A 16,730-nucleotide genomic window follows, 5' to 3' on the forward strand; every position below is an offset into this window, starting at 1 on the left:
TACCTGGTGACCCCGCAGCATATCGGCCCTGCATTCCATTAGCCTGCTGCTGCACTTAGGGTTCAGATAAAATCAGGGTAAATAGAGTTCTCTGTCATGGTGGAACAGTGCTGAATTATTACCTGTTTTCTTTCTTCTTTTTTTTATTTTTTGAGTTCTCACCCTGTGTGGAGTCAGTTTAAAGTTTAAACTGACATTTCTTCATATGGCTTTTGATGGACTGAGGTTTCAATTAAGAATTTTTAAGTAAACAGTTTTGTCCAAATTAGTTAGCTCAGAATGGTAAAAGTTCTCTTCCCCTCCTATTCCCAAAAGAACGACAAAAAAAGAATATTTATCTTAAAACAGATTATAATGTTTTGAATCTTTTCGTGCTCTTCAGGTGTGATTCGTACAGCAGAAGCGCTGGACCGAGAGACGGTACAGCATTACTGGCTCTCTGTCTACGCCACAGATCTGGGAACTGAGCCTCTGATCTCCTGGACTCACGTCTTTCTGGAGGTTCTGGACGTTAACGACAATGCTCCAGAGCTTTCCCTGCCAGTGTATTTTGCATCTGTCCAGGAAAAGGTGGATAAAGTGACCTCAGTCATCCAGGTGTTGGCCACAGATTTGGACATGTCCTCTGAGGGGAAGCTTTCCTATCAGATGCAGGAATCTCACAAGACGTATTTTGACGTGGATCCAAAAACAGGTAAAAACAGTTCAAAGAAAACATATGCAGCATCTTGTAGAGTCATTGTTTTCTCTATGATCTTATTAGATAGCAGGTCTTCTCCACAGGTATGTTAAGGTTTAGACTTGACCAGGCCAATGCAACTATTTTTTTTTCTTTTTCAAGCAGAAAACCAAGCATTCTTCACCTGCTGTGTCTGGGTTCATTGCCCATGTTTAAGCCATGTTTTAATTGTCGAATAGATAGTTTTATGCTAAACTCCACAATTAATTGTCATAGTTGGTAGCTTATGGTTAGCTCCTTGGTGTCCAAGTCATTTAAGACAATAAAAGACCATATCATCAACCCTTTATCACATTGGATATTGGGGTGAAAAAAGTGTTTGTGCTGAGATACTCTTTTAATTTGGTCTTTCCTGTCCAAAGAAGATTGTTCCTAATGTGGTGTGATTCATTCAAATGCAACAAACCTAAGTCATGTTGACATGCTATTAGAGAGAATATGCTTTACCTTTATCTATTTTAAATAAGTTGCTCTTATACCCTCATTTCCAGTTTGCCTGCCAGAAAACTGGACCATTCTAAGAGGTCTTGAACTTTTTTGTTGTTTCTTTGAGGATTGTAGTCATTGGTTCGGCTGTGGGTTGAATTTCCTGGGAAATTCAATCCTATGGAGACCAACAGCTAGCATATAGAATAATAAACTGCAGAATCAAATTTACTTTGTTTGGAAAGGGCATTTAACTTTTCCCATAATGAAGACAATGCGGCCTTCCCAGTTTAGCCTGGTGTTAACACACACCTGCTTGGTCCAGAGCAAGAAATTGAGGTGGTTCCACTGATGATGACTTGTAAATCAATAGCATTTACTTTGCAGCATCTGGCTGCTACTTCTCTATGACAACAGCTAGGGTGCAGTTAGTTTCTCATATAAATTTCCAGTTTGGTTTTGCTTTTCTTAATAATGTTGGTAATGTTGCAATCTGTGGTGTGTTTTAGTCTAGCTGAGGTCTTTTTATTGTCCTGATATATCCTGAAGTACACACTACATTTAAAAGATTTTGTTCTTTCTTTCTGTTCTTGTACAATACATTTATTTCCAGCTCTGAATATATTCTTGCACAAATGTTTTCCTACAAAAAGAAAATGAGTTTCAAGGAAATCATTATTTCCATTAACAAAAATATTTGCATACTGCCATTTTGTATTACATTGTAAATCAAAATGTTGTTGGTTTAGGGTTGACTCAAACTTTATTTTTTATTGTTTGGTCTCTTAGATATAGATAATTATAAATAGATGGGTAAATAGGTATGGTTTATTTTCACATTATAAAGCAAAATTATTCTTCTAAAATACGTATTTTTAAGTTAACATGCAAGTTTACCTCCACTGTGGTATGATGGGTGTAAATGGATCATATTTCAATTTGCTATATATGTATTGCACATGCAGTTTAAGCAAAAATATAGGCCTCCTGTTCTCCTATGAATAATTTACACCTTTACTAAAATATGCTTTGTGTTCAAAAGACATCTCTCATAGTTTCAGCACATCCCCAAGGCAAGTTTCACATTTTGATTCAGGGGTTACAGTCTTTACAAGGAGCTGTAAAGGCTGGCAGGAGTTGTATTATTCACAAGAAGGTCTGTTGAAAAGTTTCTGTTTGTACAAGTCTGAGCAGCGCAGGTAGGCGTGTCACAGAGAGCAAAGCTGAAATTAAAACTTGGAAGCAAGTAAAGTAGCAGTCACTGCTAAACTTACTGCTTCATGATTTTGATGGAGAAGTAAATCTTTATAAAAAAGTAGCACTAAACCCTTAGTATCTGTACAAACTCTTGACAGTTACAACCCAATTACCTGGTGAGGACTTTGATGTTCAGGTGAAGGAGAGCACCATGAGCACTGGCATTACAAGCTGCTACAAGTACTGTCCTCCTCCTATTATCTGCTGTGCTGTTTGTCCACACCCTAAGGCTAATAGACTGAGGGATTACAGAAAGAGAAGGCCAGTTGTGTTGAGAAGGAGACAGGACAAGTTGTAGGTGTCGAAACAGCCCCGCTGTGTCATACCAGGAAAGGCCTTTTCTTGTCTGAGCGCAGCTGTATTTGATATTCATTTACTTGCAGATATGAGAACAGAATAGAGTGTTTTTGGTTGAAAGCCTTCATTGTGTTCCTGTGTATTTCTGTATCCTGAGGATTTCCTAACGTCAAGTCTGGTCTGAGATCATTTAATTGGATCTGAACCAGAATCTCTGCAGAAAAGCTACTAAACTAAAACTTTCACTCTAACTTCTGAGTAGAAGTCTTATAAAATGCTGTCTAAAGTGTAAACAGCTTTGTTAAAATGCAAGGTTTTTGTAGAGTAAAAACAAACCTACTTTTAATTTTACCCTTATCAATGCCTTTAAAAAATACATACTCCTTGAATGTTTGGGTATTTTATCATGTCACAACTAATGTATCTGCAAAATGACAGACCTATGTATTTATGTAATACAGGACCTTGTTTTTTTTTTCAAATCTAAAACTTATGACATGCATTTCTGTTTCAGTCTTATACTGATCACACTAGCAATGCCTGCCTTCAGATGTCATCTAATTAGCAGATAGAGTCAAATATGTGACATTTAAATTAAGTGGAAATACAGCTGTTCTGTAAAGGACAGAAAGAAGTTTGTTGGAAAACATTGGTGATTAGAGAGCATAACGGACACCAAAGAACACAGCAGAGAGGTCAGTTCAGAAAGTTAAGAAGGCATTTAAAGAACTGTTGGGTTATAGGACAATAAAATGAGCTTTAAACATCTCACAGGGAGAACTCTGTTCAATCTGTTAACTTTAAATTGGAGAGAGTGTGACACGACTCCAATCCTACAAATACTGACCATCCCTATGGTAAAACATGCTGGTGGCAGCATCATTTTGTAAAACTGGGTCAATGGAAAATTAGGATAAAAAAAAAACTACTATGTGTCCCTTATGTCATTAAATCATGTCTTGGAAATCAAATTAACTTGTTGAAATTCTACATTGAACAGGATATACATTTTTGCAGTAGAAAAGAAGTTTATATTAGTTGGTTTCAGAAAAAAACATAATTAAATTTAATTGTGTGACTACTCTCATCTGCTCAGTTGCCATCAAAACTATGTTTTCTGGCATCAAAAGATAGCTAAAACTGAAAGTAATTAACACCTTCTTATTACATCCACAAATGTGAATAAACCACATGAATTTAGGCAGGTACAGTCACTGTGAGTGAAATAAATGTTCTGTTGAAACGGGATCTTTGGAACATGATCCACCTTGTCTTATTTTCACAGATAAACCACCTATTACTAATGCGTGGGGTGAGTTGTGCAGAAACCTCTCATGTTCTGACAGGATAAAAATGACTCACATCTAATGCTTTTGACTAAGAAGCATATTTTATGCAGCAGCATTGTCTGTTGGTTTCAGCCAAGAATTACTTTGTGTCAGGCAGGAATGAGTTCTGCTTTGAAAAAAAAAAAAAAAAAAAGACAATTATCCCACATTAAGTTTTAATAATCAAAGCTGCTGCTTCATAAGAAAATTGCTTTGGTAAAGGTATAGGTTTCATTATTTGATAAAGCAGTTGTGCACTGGCAAGGCCAGACAAGTATGGAATGTACCCATTTCATTAACATTTTGAAACGGCATATTTGTCAAACTTTTAAAGAAAGTTTATGGTCCATTTACTGATAAGGGGTGAATTTTGATGCGTTTTTGTATCTGACATTTGATACTTAAGCCCGCATAAAGGTGAATCTCTCATCCTGTGCTTTCTTGTTGTCAGTAACCCCATGAAAAGAAACCATAGCATATTACCAACTGTAGCTTCATGGTCCAAAAACTGTTTAGGTCAATTTGCAGGCAACATATTGGTGTACTTTAAATATAGACTGCAACTTAGTGGTATTTCAGCTCATATTCTTATTTCTGTTGCCACATAACTTTGTCAACAGATGTGTAATAAGCTACTGAATACTAAAAATAATAAATGTCCTTTTCTGGTGGAGTTTTCTAAGAACAATAATTATTACTTTCTCGGGATGACTACAAAGTCCTAAAGGGTGTACAATAAAAACTTCTACTATGCACCTCTGGTTTATTTTTCACCACAAATCAAATACAGATCGACAAGTAAATAAAATAGGTATCAAAAATAGGTTTCAACAAACAAAAATATCTCTTTTAATTCATCACATTTTCATAGGGACATCATTGGGGGATGCATACATTGCTTGCTGAAGATGAGATTAGATTATCTTTAAATATCTTTTGTTAATAATTTTGCTATTAAATACAATTTTTAAGTTTTTAGAAACTTAAGCCACTTTTAAAAGTCTGCTCATTTTAACTACAAAAATGAAAATCAGCTTATATCTTAATTCAGTAGTTTGCATTTTAAATGAAACAATTAAATAGCTCCTTTTTTGTTTCCATCATTGATTTCTGGTGAGATAATGTTATTGCCACAACATCCATGAACTTCAAAGTCAAAATGTGAGAAGCTCAAATCTTCCCTCAAAATGAGTGTTAACATGACAGGACATATTAACCAATAACGTGAAACACCATAAACATCTCAATATAACATGTGATCCATGTTTACACCCATTTTTCAGAGAAAGGCAAGGCAATCAAAATGCTCATTGTTTATTGATACTTGAAAAATTGAATACTTTCAAGCAGATATGCTTCCTGTCCTGGCCACCATATCATGGTGATTCTGCTACTGCTGAATATGGATGCTTTTTTGTAAGAAATGTCCTCATACGGGAGGTTTCTGTGCCTTCGTCACTTTCAGCTTTAAGCGGAATGGAAAATGCCATCAGCATTTTATCAGTTACAAGAAATTACACATAAAAATGTTGGGGGTTTTCCCAAATAAAGAACTATCTGTACACACTCTGGAAACATGGCTTAGTGGGTGCAATGTGTATTGTTGTAGTACTCCAGACCGGTCTTGGTCTCGGGACCACTTTTTGATGGTCTCGGTCTCGGACTCGACCGCATTTGATCTCGGTCTTGTCTCGGTCTCGGACATTGAGGACCCGGGGTTTTATTTCAAGACCACAATTGTGGAAATATCACTAAATTGCCAGTATATTAACATCTTTGTTTTCGCTGGATGCAAAACATATTGATTAAAATCCAAGCAATAACGTGACGTTTTACGTGTTTCTGTTACAGCTGTCACACATCGCCTCCCCTTTCACTCGCACGCGGCGCTCCAAGACATGCGCAGTGGTTTTCTCTGAGCGGCAGATGTCTGTCTAATCGTTAGTAATAGTATCTCGCTGCATAAATCATAAGAAATCTGATGGCGACGTGTAAATTCAGCAGCACTTCGTTTTCACAGACCCTTGGGACTATGTCTAGTTTTTATCGTCACTTAAAAGAAGCTCAACGAAAGGTAGGCTCTGTGGACGTGATGTTAGCTAAGCTAGCTGTCAACTCCGTCATGCAATGTGTACTTGGTCAGATGACTTTATGTTAATTTTTGTTTTAAAGTATATTTCTTTTGTTTCTTGAGAAGCAGGTGTCTGTAAAACTGAGTAAAAATATCACTAATAGGGTATTTAAAAAATAATTTTATATTTATTTTGTCAGATGGTGTTGACAAAGTTCTGGGTAAGGTCCATTAAAATTTAATTTTCAAAAAAAATGTTCCAACTGTGAGCCTGCACTTTAGCATCTTTACATTTCCAAAACATTATTTGTTATATTTGAATACATAAGCTTGAGGCATGATTACATTTTTTTGATGGAGAAAATTGAAACCCATTTTGTCCCTCCTCTCAAAAATCACTGACTTAATAAGAAAAAATGCTGTCACTCACTGTGCTGAATTATTGTGCGGAGGTGCTGGAATATGGGGCAACGCAGTGACCAAAGTCTGTTTTATAGTGATGTGGCATTCACAAACGATCTGATTCTTTTGAACTGCTCTTTACTTAAGAGGATAGAATTGGAACCTCATTGAGAGCCGTTCTTTGTTCTTGTAATGCTCTGTATACACTGCAGTAGCTATTATTATTCTACTTAATTAAACATAAATTGGTATTTATTTAATCAGCAAATAAACAAAACATAAGAACAGAAGAGCACAGCATGTTCGTTGCTCTTTGGTTTTTTTCACCAGTCATTGTGTCAGATGTTACAGCAGGAGAGAGGGTGAGAACAATCGTGCTTCTTTACTTCTTGCTTCATTGGTCAGTCTTCATAGTTGAGTGTTTACGTTGGTGCAGACAGTGGTGGTTTCTGACATTGGCAATACGGACAATTGACTAGGGCGTTATCTTTTTAGGAATGGCACGAAACCGCTGCAGCTTTGCTTCCAGAGATGGAAGCAAAACAAAACAAAGAGTTTGAATTGATAATGATACTGGTTAAATTTATTTCAGCTCTAAGAGTTTAATAACTAGGTGTTTTTATGGGAATGTGAATCTTTCAGATCAATTTAAGAAACAATTTTGATCGTATTTCACATTTTATTGTGTCATGTATCGCGGAGCACTGCTCTTGGTCTTGACTCGGTCCAGACCTCTCTCGGTCTTGATCTCGATTTGGTCTCGGACCCTAAAAGTCTTGGTCTTGTCTCGGTCTCGATACTCTCTGGTCTTGGTCTTGACTTGGTCTCGGGTTAGGTGGTCTTGACTACAATATTAGCAATGTGGAGTAAACAAGCAATTGAAATCCAGAATTTCTTTGAAAACATCGTTTTTGACAGCTTTATAATAACACAAGTCGGTATAGTTAGTTGATAGTGAAACTATCAACTAACTGATAGAATGATAGAGGAAAAATGGGTAAACAAGAAAAAAATCACTCAGATATTTAATACTTAAACAGTAAATAATAAAGAAAGAGTTTAAATAAGTTTAAATATTAAACTTTAAAGTTAATTGAACATTTAATTTGAAAAGTTTTAATAATTTATATATTGAAAGAATAAAGCAGCTTAATTTTAATAACCAATATTTCCAAATTAGTAATAATTTAATTCCAATCGGAAAATCTGCTATTATTATTAATACATTTTACGTGCTATCTTGTCAAAGAATTATACCATTGTCTGCTTAAGATAGCAATAATAACATTTCTAATAAATCTAATATTAAAGCTGATGATAAAATGTACGAAATCTTGTGGGATGAACTCAGCATGTTTTAATGGCCTATTTGCTGTCATGGAGATGAAATAAATCCCAGGCTTTTCAGTAATGGAAAAAAAAAAAAATCTGCTCAATTAATTATTGTAAAATCAAAGTCCTTTTGAAATCTGGGAAGACTGTTAAAGTCACAATAGTTCATCTTGCCTGGTGTAGACATGAGATGACACCTGTGATACGACCAAACCAGCCTGGGTCGATTAGTTCTCGCAGAACAAATGTGCTCCGCCAGTTGCCACAAGCCGTACTCTTGAACCTCTTGAAACTCTCACAGGATATCATGTTTAATGGGGAGCCCACTCTACCTTTAACATGCACCAAAAGACGTCCTCAAGACTCTCCAGAGACCAATAACATTTTGCCATATGTCTAATGTCTTTTTAAAAAAATGTATTAACTTTATTTTCTTAGATATTTTTTATGTGCAGCAATATCTTGTGAAAATTCTCAGGTAAAATAAAACGGAGACACAATGTAGTGTCTTTCTGTTCTGGATGACATCCAGAAATCTCTGAAGAAATGTGGCTATCAGCTCAGATGAAGGCCAAGATACAAACAAAGACTCTATTACAAGTTAGAAACAGTATGTCCTTGCTTTTGAAACTCCCACTAATACTTCACAGAGCGGCAGTGTGCTTCTCAGATTATACTATGAGAATATTCTGAACTTTTATAAATTGTTATTTGATCTACTAAAGTTTTTTTTTTTTTTTTTTCACTGTTGTGGGTCTGTCTGAATTAGACCTTACATCAAGATTGTCCGGATAGTTTTGTACCTTGAGGGGAACAGCTCCTCAGTGCTTCTACTGAACTGAAGATTTTATTATCATTTTGCATAAGCAGTTGGTGTCAGATGCTTCTGATCACCTTGTTTGCCAATACTTCCTCATGGTCACCAATTGGGCATTTTACCACTGGCCATGTTTGAAAGTTGAGAACAATTTTCCAGGTGATATATTGCATGTATAGTTCTGAGATTTAGACATGGCAAAAACTACATAAAGTCCACATTGTGTTTGTGAATTAATCTTGAAACAGTCTGTGTGTTGAAAATTATTGCAGTAAATGTACAAATTCTGCATTACATCATGAGGAATAGAGTGTTCTGCTTTAGATCAGATAACAGTCAAGCTGTGAATGTTTTTTTGCTCAGGGATGGCAGCTCAGCATTGTTCTTTTTAAATCGCTCTTTCCTGCAGGCAGCGACAATTCTTGCCTCATCTCTTTTCAGGCACTTGTTTACCCGCATGACTGGATTTGCATACATTTGTTATTGAGGGATTTCTGCATTCTCAGCTTAACATAGAGTTTCCCTTTTCAAGCCTGAAACAGTGGATTTAGACACCTGCTCTGCAGTCTTAAATCACCGAAACGACTCACTGATCATCCTAACATGCTCAGAAACATAAAATAGAATTTTATGAAGCTCAGTGAATATATATACAGGTATTACAAAGAAGAGAAGCGACAGTTTTGGAGCTTCAGACCAGTTGTGAATTGGCAAAGAAAGATGAGGAAACAAACAAATGGCGCTGACATGTGAGGCAGCGCTGTTTATCTTCACGTAGTTCTGACAGGCCTTCAGTGCCGCTGAGTGAAAACAGGCAATGTGGGAGAGATGAAGCTTTACCCCAATTCCCATGTCTTTCCTGCTGAGAGAAACACGCTTTCTCATGTGGCCCACCTGTCTTGTTGTTGTCCTCTCAGCTGGGCTTGTTTGCACCGTCGTAAAAGGACAGAACGACTCTCTACAGGGCCTTTCACTCCACTTTTGACCCCTTAGACGTCCCTCCACATAACAACGCCTGCACCTCATTTGGCGCTGCCTGACCAAACACTTTGGGGGACTCTCAAAGGACAGCTGTTGATCCTGACATTTCGTCTGTTTGCATTTGCAATTCAAACAGCCGGGTGCTGCAAAGATGTCAAGGTTGTTTTCCCTGTGTATACAGTTTGAATACTTCTCTAACATTTTAACAATGTATGTCATTCCAATCATCAATTTTTTTTTAGAATTCCTTACCTCTGCTCTTAAAAGGCAGCTGAGATTTGTAAGAGAATATTAGTGAACAAACAGCAAAATAAAGACCAAGGAACACCCCTGCCAGGTCTTGGAGACATTTTAGAGAGGAGTTCACAGCAAGGTTACAATATATATCAATATTTCAAGGTTTGAACATCTTTAAAGTGAAACTAACCCCCAAATATATATATTTTTGTTGGTTATGAACTGTCTAAATAGGTTATTTAGAATTCTATCTTTGCTTTTGTACAAATTTTGACATTTCCATGCAATTAGTTTAGTTCAGTGCACAAAAATGTGGGAAAAGACAGATTAAAAACCTGGTATGTAAATTATTCTGATGAAAAATAAAGGTAAGAAAGAAAACACAAAAAATAGATTACATGTAAAACTAAAATCTGAGATTAAACAGTCTTAATTATCCATAACTTATTGTGTATGTCATACTTGTTTAGAGAGAGAACAGAAGTGGTAAACATTCCAACAGCGATCGCTATTGTTCTCCTAAAAAATTGTTCTGAGAGTGGGAGCAAAGTTCAAACCCTGCCTCTGTCTCCGTCTGTTGGATTATCAGTCGGGGAGTAAGTAGCGGAAATTGTGAGACTGACTCCTCTAACCTCAGAAAATGTAATGGGGAAGACAATTTCTGAAGCAGTTCAGATACATTTTGTTGATGGATTAAAGTTCTCATTGTGTTTCCTGCCAAAGCCATCTGGGCAGCGTCCCTGCAACTATTTCACATTTTCTGTCTGCTTGCCGTCTCTTATTAGTTGATTTACTAAACACCTCATATGCAGAGAAATGGTGAAAACGAAGCCACTTGTTTGGTTCATGTCCTTCTTTAAGAATGAGACTTTTTTACTAACATATTCAAGAAATAAAATTTTCCAAAGATACTTTTTTTTTGTCAGGCACACTGCAGTCTTGAATCAAAAAAATGTTTCATCATAAAGTCATTTTGGTTATTAGATTTGGAGACGTAGCTAACAGTAATTAGCTGCCTTAGCCAAGTATTCCTGGTAACGATGCAGGAAGATTGCTTAGAGAGAGTAGCTACTGATTTAATAGCATCTTTGGACATCAGATAAGAAAAAAATCCTAATAAAAGCATATATTTTCTTTATGCTCACAATACCTGCTGCTGAATCCTTGCCCAAGTTATTTGTACTGACTGGCCATGGTTTGTCTTTTTCTATCATATTGGGAAACCAATTTTCTGATTGTTTCACAATCCCAGGGCACAAGAAGTTTGTTACAGGAGGAACTGGTTTTAGTTGGCAAAAAGAAATCCCTTTTTTTTCCTGTTGTTTGTGTTTACTTCATCCATGTTTCCTGCTTTGAAAGTGCTCTTTCGATTTATTTTTTATCTCAAATAGGGGGGCAAAAAAATAAAGTTCCCCTATTGAAGGGGGGCCTTATTTGACATATTCGAATTAAAAAGGCTTTTCTTGTCAAGGAAACCTTTCTTTTGCTGTTTATGATATTTATATAATAGCGACTGGGAACATCTGTTGAATAGAGGGAGGTTCCTATAAACTGATACAAAATGCTTTTGGGCTCAATCTAAAATGGAAATGTCCTGACATGTTTTAGTTCTCTGCATTTTATACAAGGATTATTTTGAAACTGTAAATACATAAATAAATAAAAAATGTGTTTTTGTTTTGCAATATTTTCCAGATATTGTGGGTACAAATGCTATTTAATCATCTATGTGTGGAAGTATCTGGTTTTATTAGTGTTACTCAGATGTTTCCTTTGGTGCTTAGCTTTATTTTTCTCTTCTCTAAAATAAAAACATGACCTTTAAACCTAAACATATTCTTATTCCACACATGAACAAACTTTAAAGCAAGCAAACATGAATGTATTGCATAAGAAAACACAGTAAACATAAAATAAACTGTGTTTACTCAGGTGTGATCGGCTCTGTTTTTCTGCCCCAGACGAGACACAAATGTGCACATATAACTTTCACCTGTCTTTGTTTGTTTAGGTGTAATGTCCACTCTCACTCTTCTGGACTAACACTAACCACGCTGATTGTGTCTGTATTCACAGGTGTTATCAGCACACACGCTGCTCTGGACCGCGAAGAAAAACCCGAGCACAGCATCGAGGTCAGACTCCCATGAACATTTTCAGTATCTTCAAACCTACACTAAAACTAAAATCCTGCTACTCTGTAATGCATTGACTTACCACAGTATCAATAAATCCATGACACGCTACGTTCTGCAGACTGTTAAAGGCAAGCTGCTGCCTGTTTAACCTCCTGTTTTTAATCCCACTTCTACAGAAAAGCAGCAGGCTTGTGTGCAGAAAACATGGCATCCAGTTGGAATGTTTTAATCAGCTGTAGGGAGGTGTGATAGCAGCAACAGATCACTGTTTGAATTCATCGAGGTGTCCTTTTAAACTCACTCAATATTCAGCAACACACTCTGAAATCTATCAGAGTAAACCATTTCTACTCACAGGAGCAGCAGGTGTTCAAGCTAACTTTTCTCGATTGGAAATATCTTTACTTTTAGTATTGATCTTGAGCTTCTGAGTTGGAAAACAGCTAAGTGACTGATTAATCCTCCATATCAATGTTTTGGCTCTGAAATAAGACATCCTACTTTTTTTGTAACTTGATTGAGTTTACGCAGCAGATTAATGAGAACCAAAGAATATTCAATGAGGTTTAATGCTACACAAATAAGGAGATGCTTAAATTAATCTATGTTGGTACCAGTAATGACCAGGTAACAGTTTAATATCCAAATGTGTGGTAAATGTTCACACCTTCTTGTTTAATTGATGATTTGCACAATCCTTAGTTTTGTTTTGTTTTTTTTCATCAAATTACACATTAGCATAATTATACTACAAATACAAAAACAAATAAAAGAGCATATAAAAAAATCAAAATAACTAAAGAACCAAAAACATGAAAAAATGTTTCTAATTTAGTCATTTAGGTTTAAAATTTGAACAAATATCAAAACATTAAACCTTGCTTTTCTTCTCTTTTAGGTAATTGTATCAGACAACGGATCTCCACCTTTGCAGTCTACTGCCACGGTTGTCATCCAGGTCCTGGACACCAATGACGAAAGGCCGACGTTCACAGACAAACTTTTCCAAGTCAAAGTGCTGGAACAGCGCAATCATGACGGTAAACAGGAAGTCTGCAGGATAGTCGCACGAGACGATGACGAGGGCTTGAATGCTGCCATCACCTACAAGCTTCAGGATGGCACCGATGAGCGGTTTCACATCAACCCGCTGACTGGAGTGGTGACATCACAGGGGGATTTCTGGCCAGGGAACTACAGCATCCTCACAGTAGGTGTCCCATGTTGTTTGCATTGTTAGGAATTTCACAGCTTTTAGCTGTATGAGTCTGACTTTCAGAGTACAATGCCTTAAAAAAGGGAACTTTTTCAAATTTTGCTATGTTGCAACCAAAACAACATGGATGTTTTCTACTGTGACTTTATGCAGCAGGCCAACAGAAAGTAGTGCTTATTTGGGAAGTGGACACACAATGACACATGGCTGTCAAATGCTTTGTAAATAAAAGTGTGAAGGTCTCCAACTTGACATTGGAGAGCAATTTAACCACATTTACTTTGGTATCACTAAATACCTTTTTATTGCAGAAGTCACAAAATTTACAAATCTGATTTTATTCATTTTGGTTAAGCATTATTTTCTTCCACTTCAATATGAGATCCAGGTTAGAAAACCAGGGTCATTTTCAAACTATTATCTGTTAACACTATCAACAAAGATCTATGCATTTCTTTACTTTTTATGCATTCAAACTCTGTAGCAACAATTTATCCAACAAAGATTAAAGTCTGAGCAAGAGATGTTATGAGATGCAAACTGTCACAAGTAGGAGGATTTTTTTAGTTGATTATTCTGACACTGAAGTCAGAAGTTTTAGAATATTGAGTAAGAACATGCATAATTACACAGCATAAAAGCCTTAAAAGCTTCGTGTCATCAAGTCAGCAACATTGCTTACATTGATGGTTAGCGTTAAACATCAGAAAGTTGTTGTCTTTTCACTTACATAACCAATGAAAAACTTCTCATTTTTACATTTTCAGAGGTTTAAGTGTTTTATGTGAAACAGCAGCAAATCTACTATCTTGCAATATTCCCTCTAGATGTTCAGTAGCAGTGAGAATTTCTTTTAAAGTTTATATAAGTATGGTAATGTAATAGAGACCCATGATTTACACTTCGTTACTTACAGAAACAAAAAATATAAAGAATTGCTTTATTTCTAATTATCAATGCAAATTTTGTCGAGATAATAGGCTCCTGTAATTTAACGTTACAATGAGCACATTTTCAATAATAACAACATAATTTGTTTATTAACATAAAAAAAAATATGGGATTATATCAGTATGTGCTGTAAGTGATTTAGGTCAGATTGCAAGGAGAAACATTATAGTGTCATTAAACCAGATGCAAGCATGCTACTTTTATCATGAAATAGCATTATTGACATTAAATTAATTATCTCCATATGTCTCCACAAGAACATAATTGTTTCTCAGAACTCCTCAGAATTCTCAGTTTTGTGCAGTTAATTAAAATCCAATCCTGTTCATCATCCAAATATTCTTTCTTTTTTTTCTGGTCCACACACAATGAGATTAAGTCAGTTTTTAGTATGAAAAAACTTTTTCTGTACCTTTCTAGATCGAAGCCACCGATCAGGGCATCCCTCCTCTCTCATCCAAAACTCGACTCGATATTGAGTGGGTCCGCCGTCCACCACCGTCCAGCAAACCAATCACATTCGAAGAGCCTCACTTCAACTTCGCTGTCATAGAAACAGAATCTGTCACTCAGATGGTGGGCATCATCGCAATAGACACACATCTCGACTTCCTGCAGTACAACATTGTAGGTGAGTGGACAGACTTAGATTCTCAGCAGAGTATCGATCAAAGCAGCAGAACTGATGAGAGAAGCAGAATGAACTTCGAGTTCTAATGAAGAGTAAGCATCTCAGAAACGAGGCTAAAAGAAAACAAGGTTTTAAAATACTATTAATATTTATTTCTATAGGTTTCTAAATTTGACAAGAAAGAATAGAAAACAAACTGCATGAAGCTCCAGAAACGAGCATGCACTGATCACCGAGTAATGGCTCCTCATAGATCACAGCGAGTCTCTCCGACTCTGGCTCTGTGTGACATTAAACTCCAGCGACTGGAGGGAAATTATATTTGACATTCAGTGTATTGCAACTTCCACTAGAGTGCTGACTGTGGGAGCTGTGGTTTGGGCTGCAGAAAACAAACAGCTCACAATCATCATCCATCTTTATGAACAGCCTTATAATGTGATGTAGGATATTTTCTAAAGGTCAGCAAAGGGCTGCAATGCTAAGTAATGTTGGAACCCTAAGAGTGGAAGGAAGAAAATCAACTTTTACTTCACTGCTTCCAGGAGTTATTGTGGTACTTGTATTTGTTTTTTGTATTTCATTTGAAGTTTAAAGCTTGTGGGATTTTTAGAGCTGTGGACAGAAAATATTCTTCATGAGGAGAATGTACTATGGAATCATTGCAAAAAACCCCAAAAACATATGTACCGATGGAAGGAGATAAGAGATTAAAGACCTCTCTCTCTAATTATTATCCAGCCTTGAACAATATTGTTGGAGAAAACTAGGTGCTTTGTGAATGGGAAAGTAGGTTGTAGAAAGTATTAACAGCAGGGGTGGTAATAATTAGCTTTTTTCCCATCAAATAAATGTGCTCAAAGTAAGATTGAGTTTTTTATTCTTTGGTGCAAGATTATGGTAGTGCAATAACAGTATTTTTGCATGTCTTTAATAGGTATACTTACTAAAGCTTTTTAAAACTTTTTAATACTTCTGTGAAATTAATATAGGTTAGTATAATGCATGTTTTGAGATTATACTAACATGAATTATTCATTTTATATGTAAAGACAGCCAAGGTTTTTAAACTGCAAGTATACATTTGTAATTTATGTCTTCTCTCCTCTTCCTGCTGTTCTGTGCTTCAAAGGACGTTAATCTTCTGGCTTAGTTTACTAGCTTTTATAACTTTTCTTCTTGCAAGGTTTAGTCTTGATTGATTTTAGTCCAGTGAAAAGACTCTGACGGCCATCATTAGCCACCAACCACCCAGCTCTTCATAATAGTGTCAGTGCATGAGTTTGTTTTTAAAAGCCATATTCCGGTTTACAGAACTGCCCTGCAGGTACATCTATTATTGTAATTGCATTCTTTTGTTTATTTCTTTTTTAATTGTGGTTTTTGCTTGTTGGCTTAACATCCTGCTGCCTCTGTGTGCTGTCTGACAGAATCGGGTCAGAGTGATTTCAGCTGTTTGTCTGCTGTTAAAAACATGGGCCTTTCACTGGAAACAGTACTTAAAAAGCAGATTTATAAAGCGTCATTTTTTATTCATTTTTTCTCAGAAGTTAAAGCACTTCATCCAAACAGTGTGTCTAATTGGACTCTGTTGCTGGCATGTTCTGCCCCCAAGCTGAGAACATTCTTTAACAAGACATTTAGGAACAAACACTGGACCATAAATAGGTGAAAATTACAGAATATTGCCTTTAAAAGGTTTTGACGGAGTTGCCATTTTGTTTATTGTTTTCAGAGGAAGGTTCATTCATTGAGCACTTTAATTAAATTTCCTTGAACATTGGCTCATGATGGTGGAATAGACCGATGCATAGGTAAAGAGGAGAAACAGCGGGGCCTTGTGTCCAGCTGTATCACCAGGTAGTTTCTCTCTGTGAGAGAAAATCAGCAGTAATCCTCGTCTCATC

The 16,730-nt window shown here is 36.3% G+C and overlaps 1 protein-coding gene across 1 annotated transcript in view; it reads left to right on the plus strand.

The window, feature by feature from the left end:
* The window catches only part of fat2 (FAT atypical cadherin 2), a 96,456-nt gene that overhangs the window by 18,450 nt on the left and 61,276 nt on the right, over positions 1-16,730 (plus strand). The window contains exons 3-6 of the mRNA XM_007555038.2: positions 383-694; positions 11,964-12,022; positions 12,924-13,235; positions 14,613-14,823. Of these exons, the coding sequence (XP_007555100.1) occupies positions 383-694; positions 11,964-12,022; positions 12,924-13,235; positions 14,613-14,823 (894 nt within the window). The remainder of the gene's footprint in view (positions 1-382; positions 695-11,963; positions 12,023-12,923; positions 13,236-14,612; positions 14,824-16,730) is intronic.

This window comes from Poecilia formosa, unplaced genomic scaffold (assembly GCF_000485575.1).
Source record: "Poecilia formosa unplaced genomic scaffold, Poecilia_formosa-5.1.2 Scaffold68, whole genome shotgun sequence".
In the NCBI taxonomy this organism is placed as follows: domain Eukaryota; kingdom Metazoa; phylum Chordata; class Actinopteri; order Cyprinodontiformes; family Poeciliidae; genus Poecilia; species Poecilia formosa.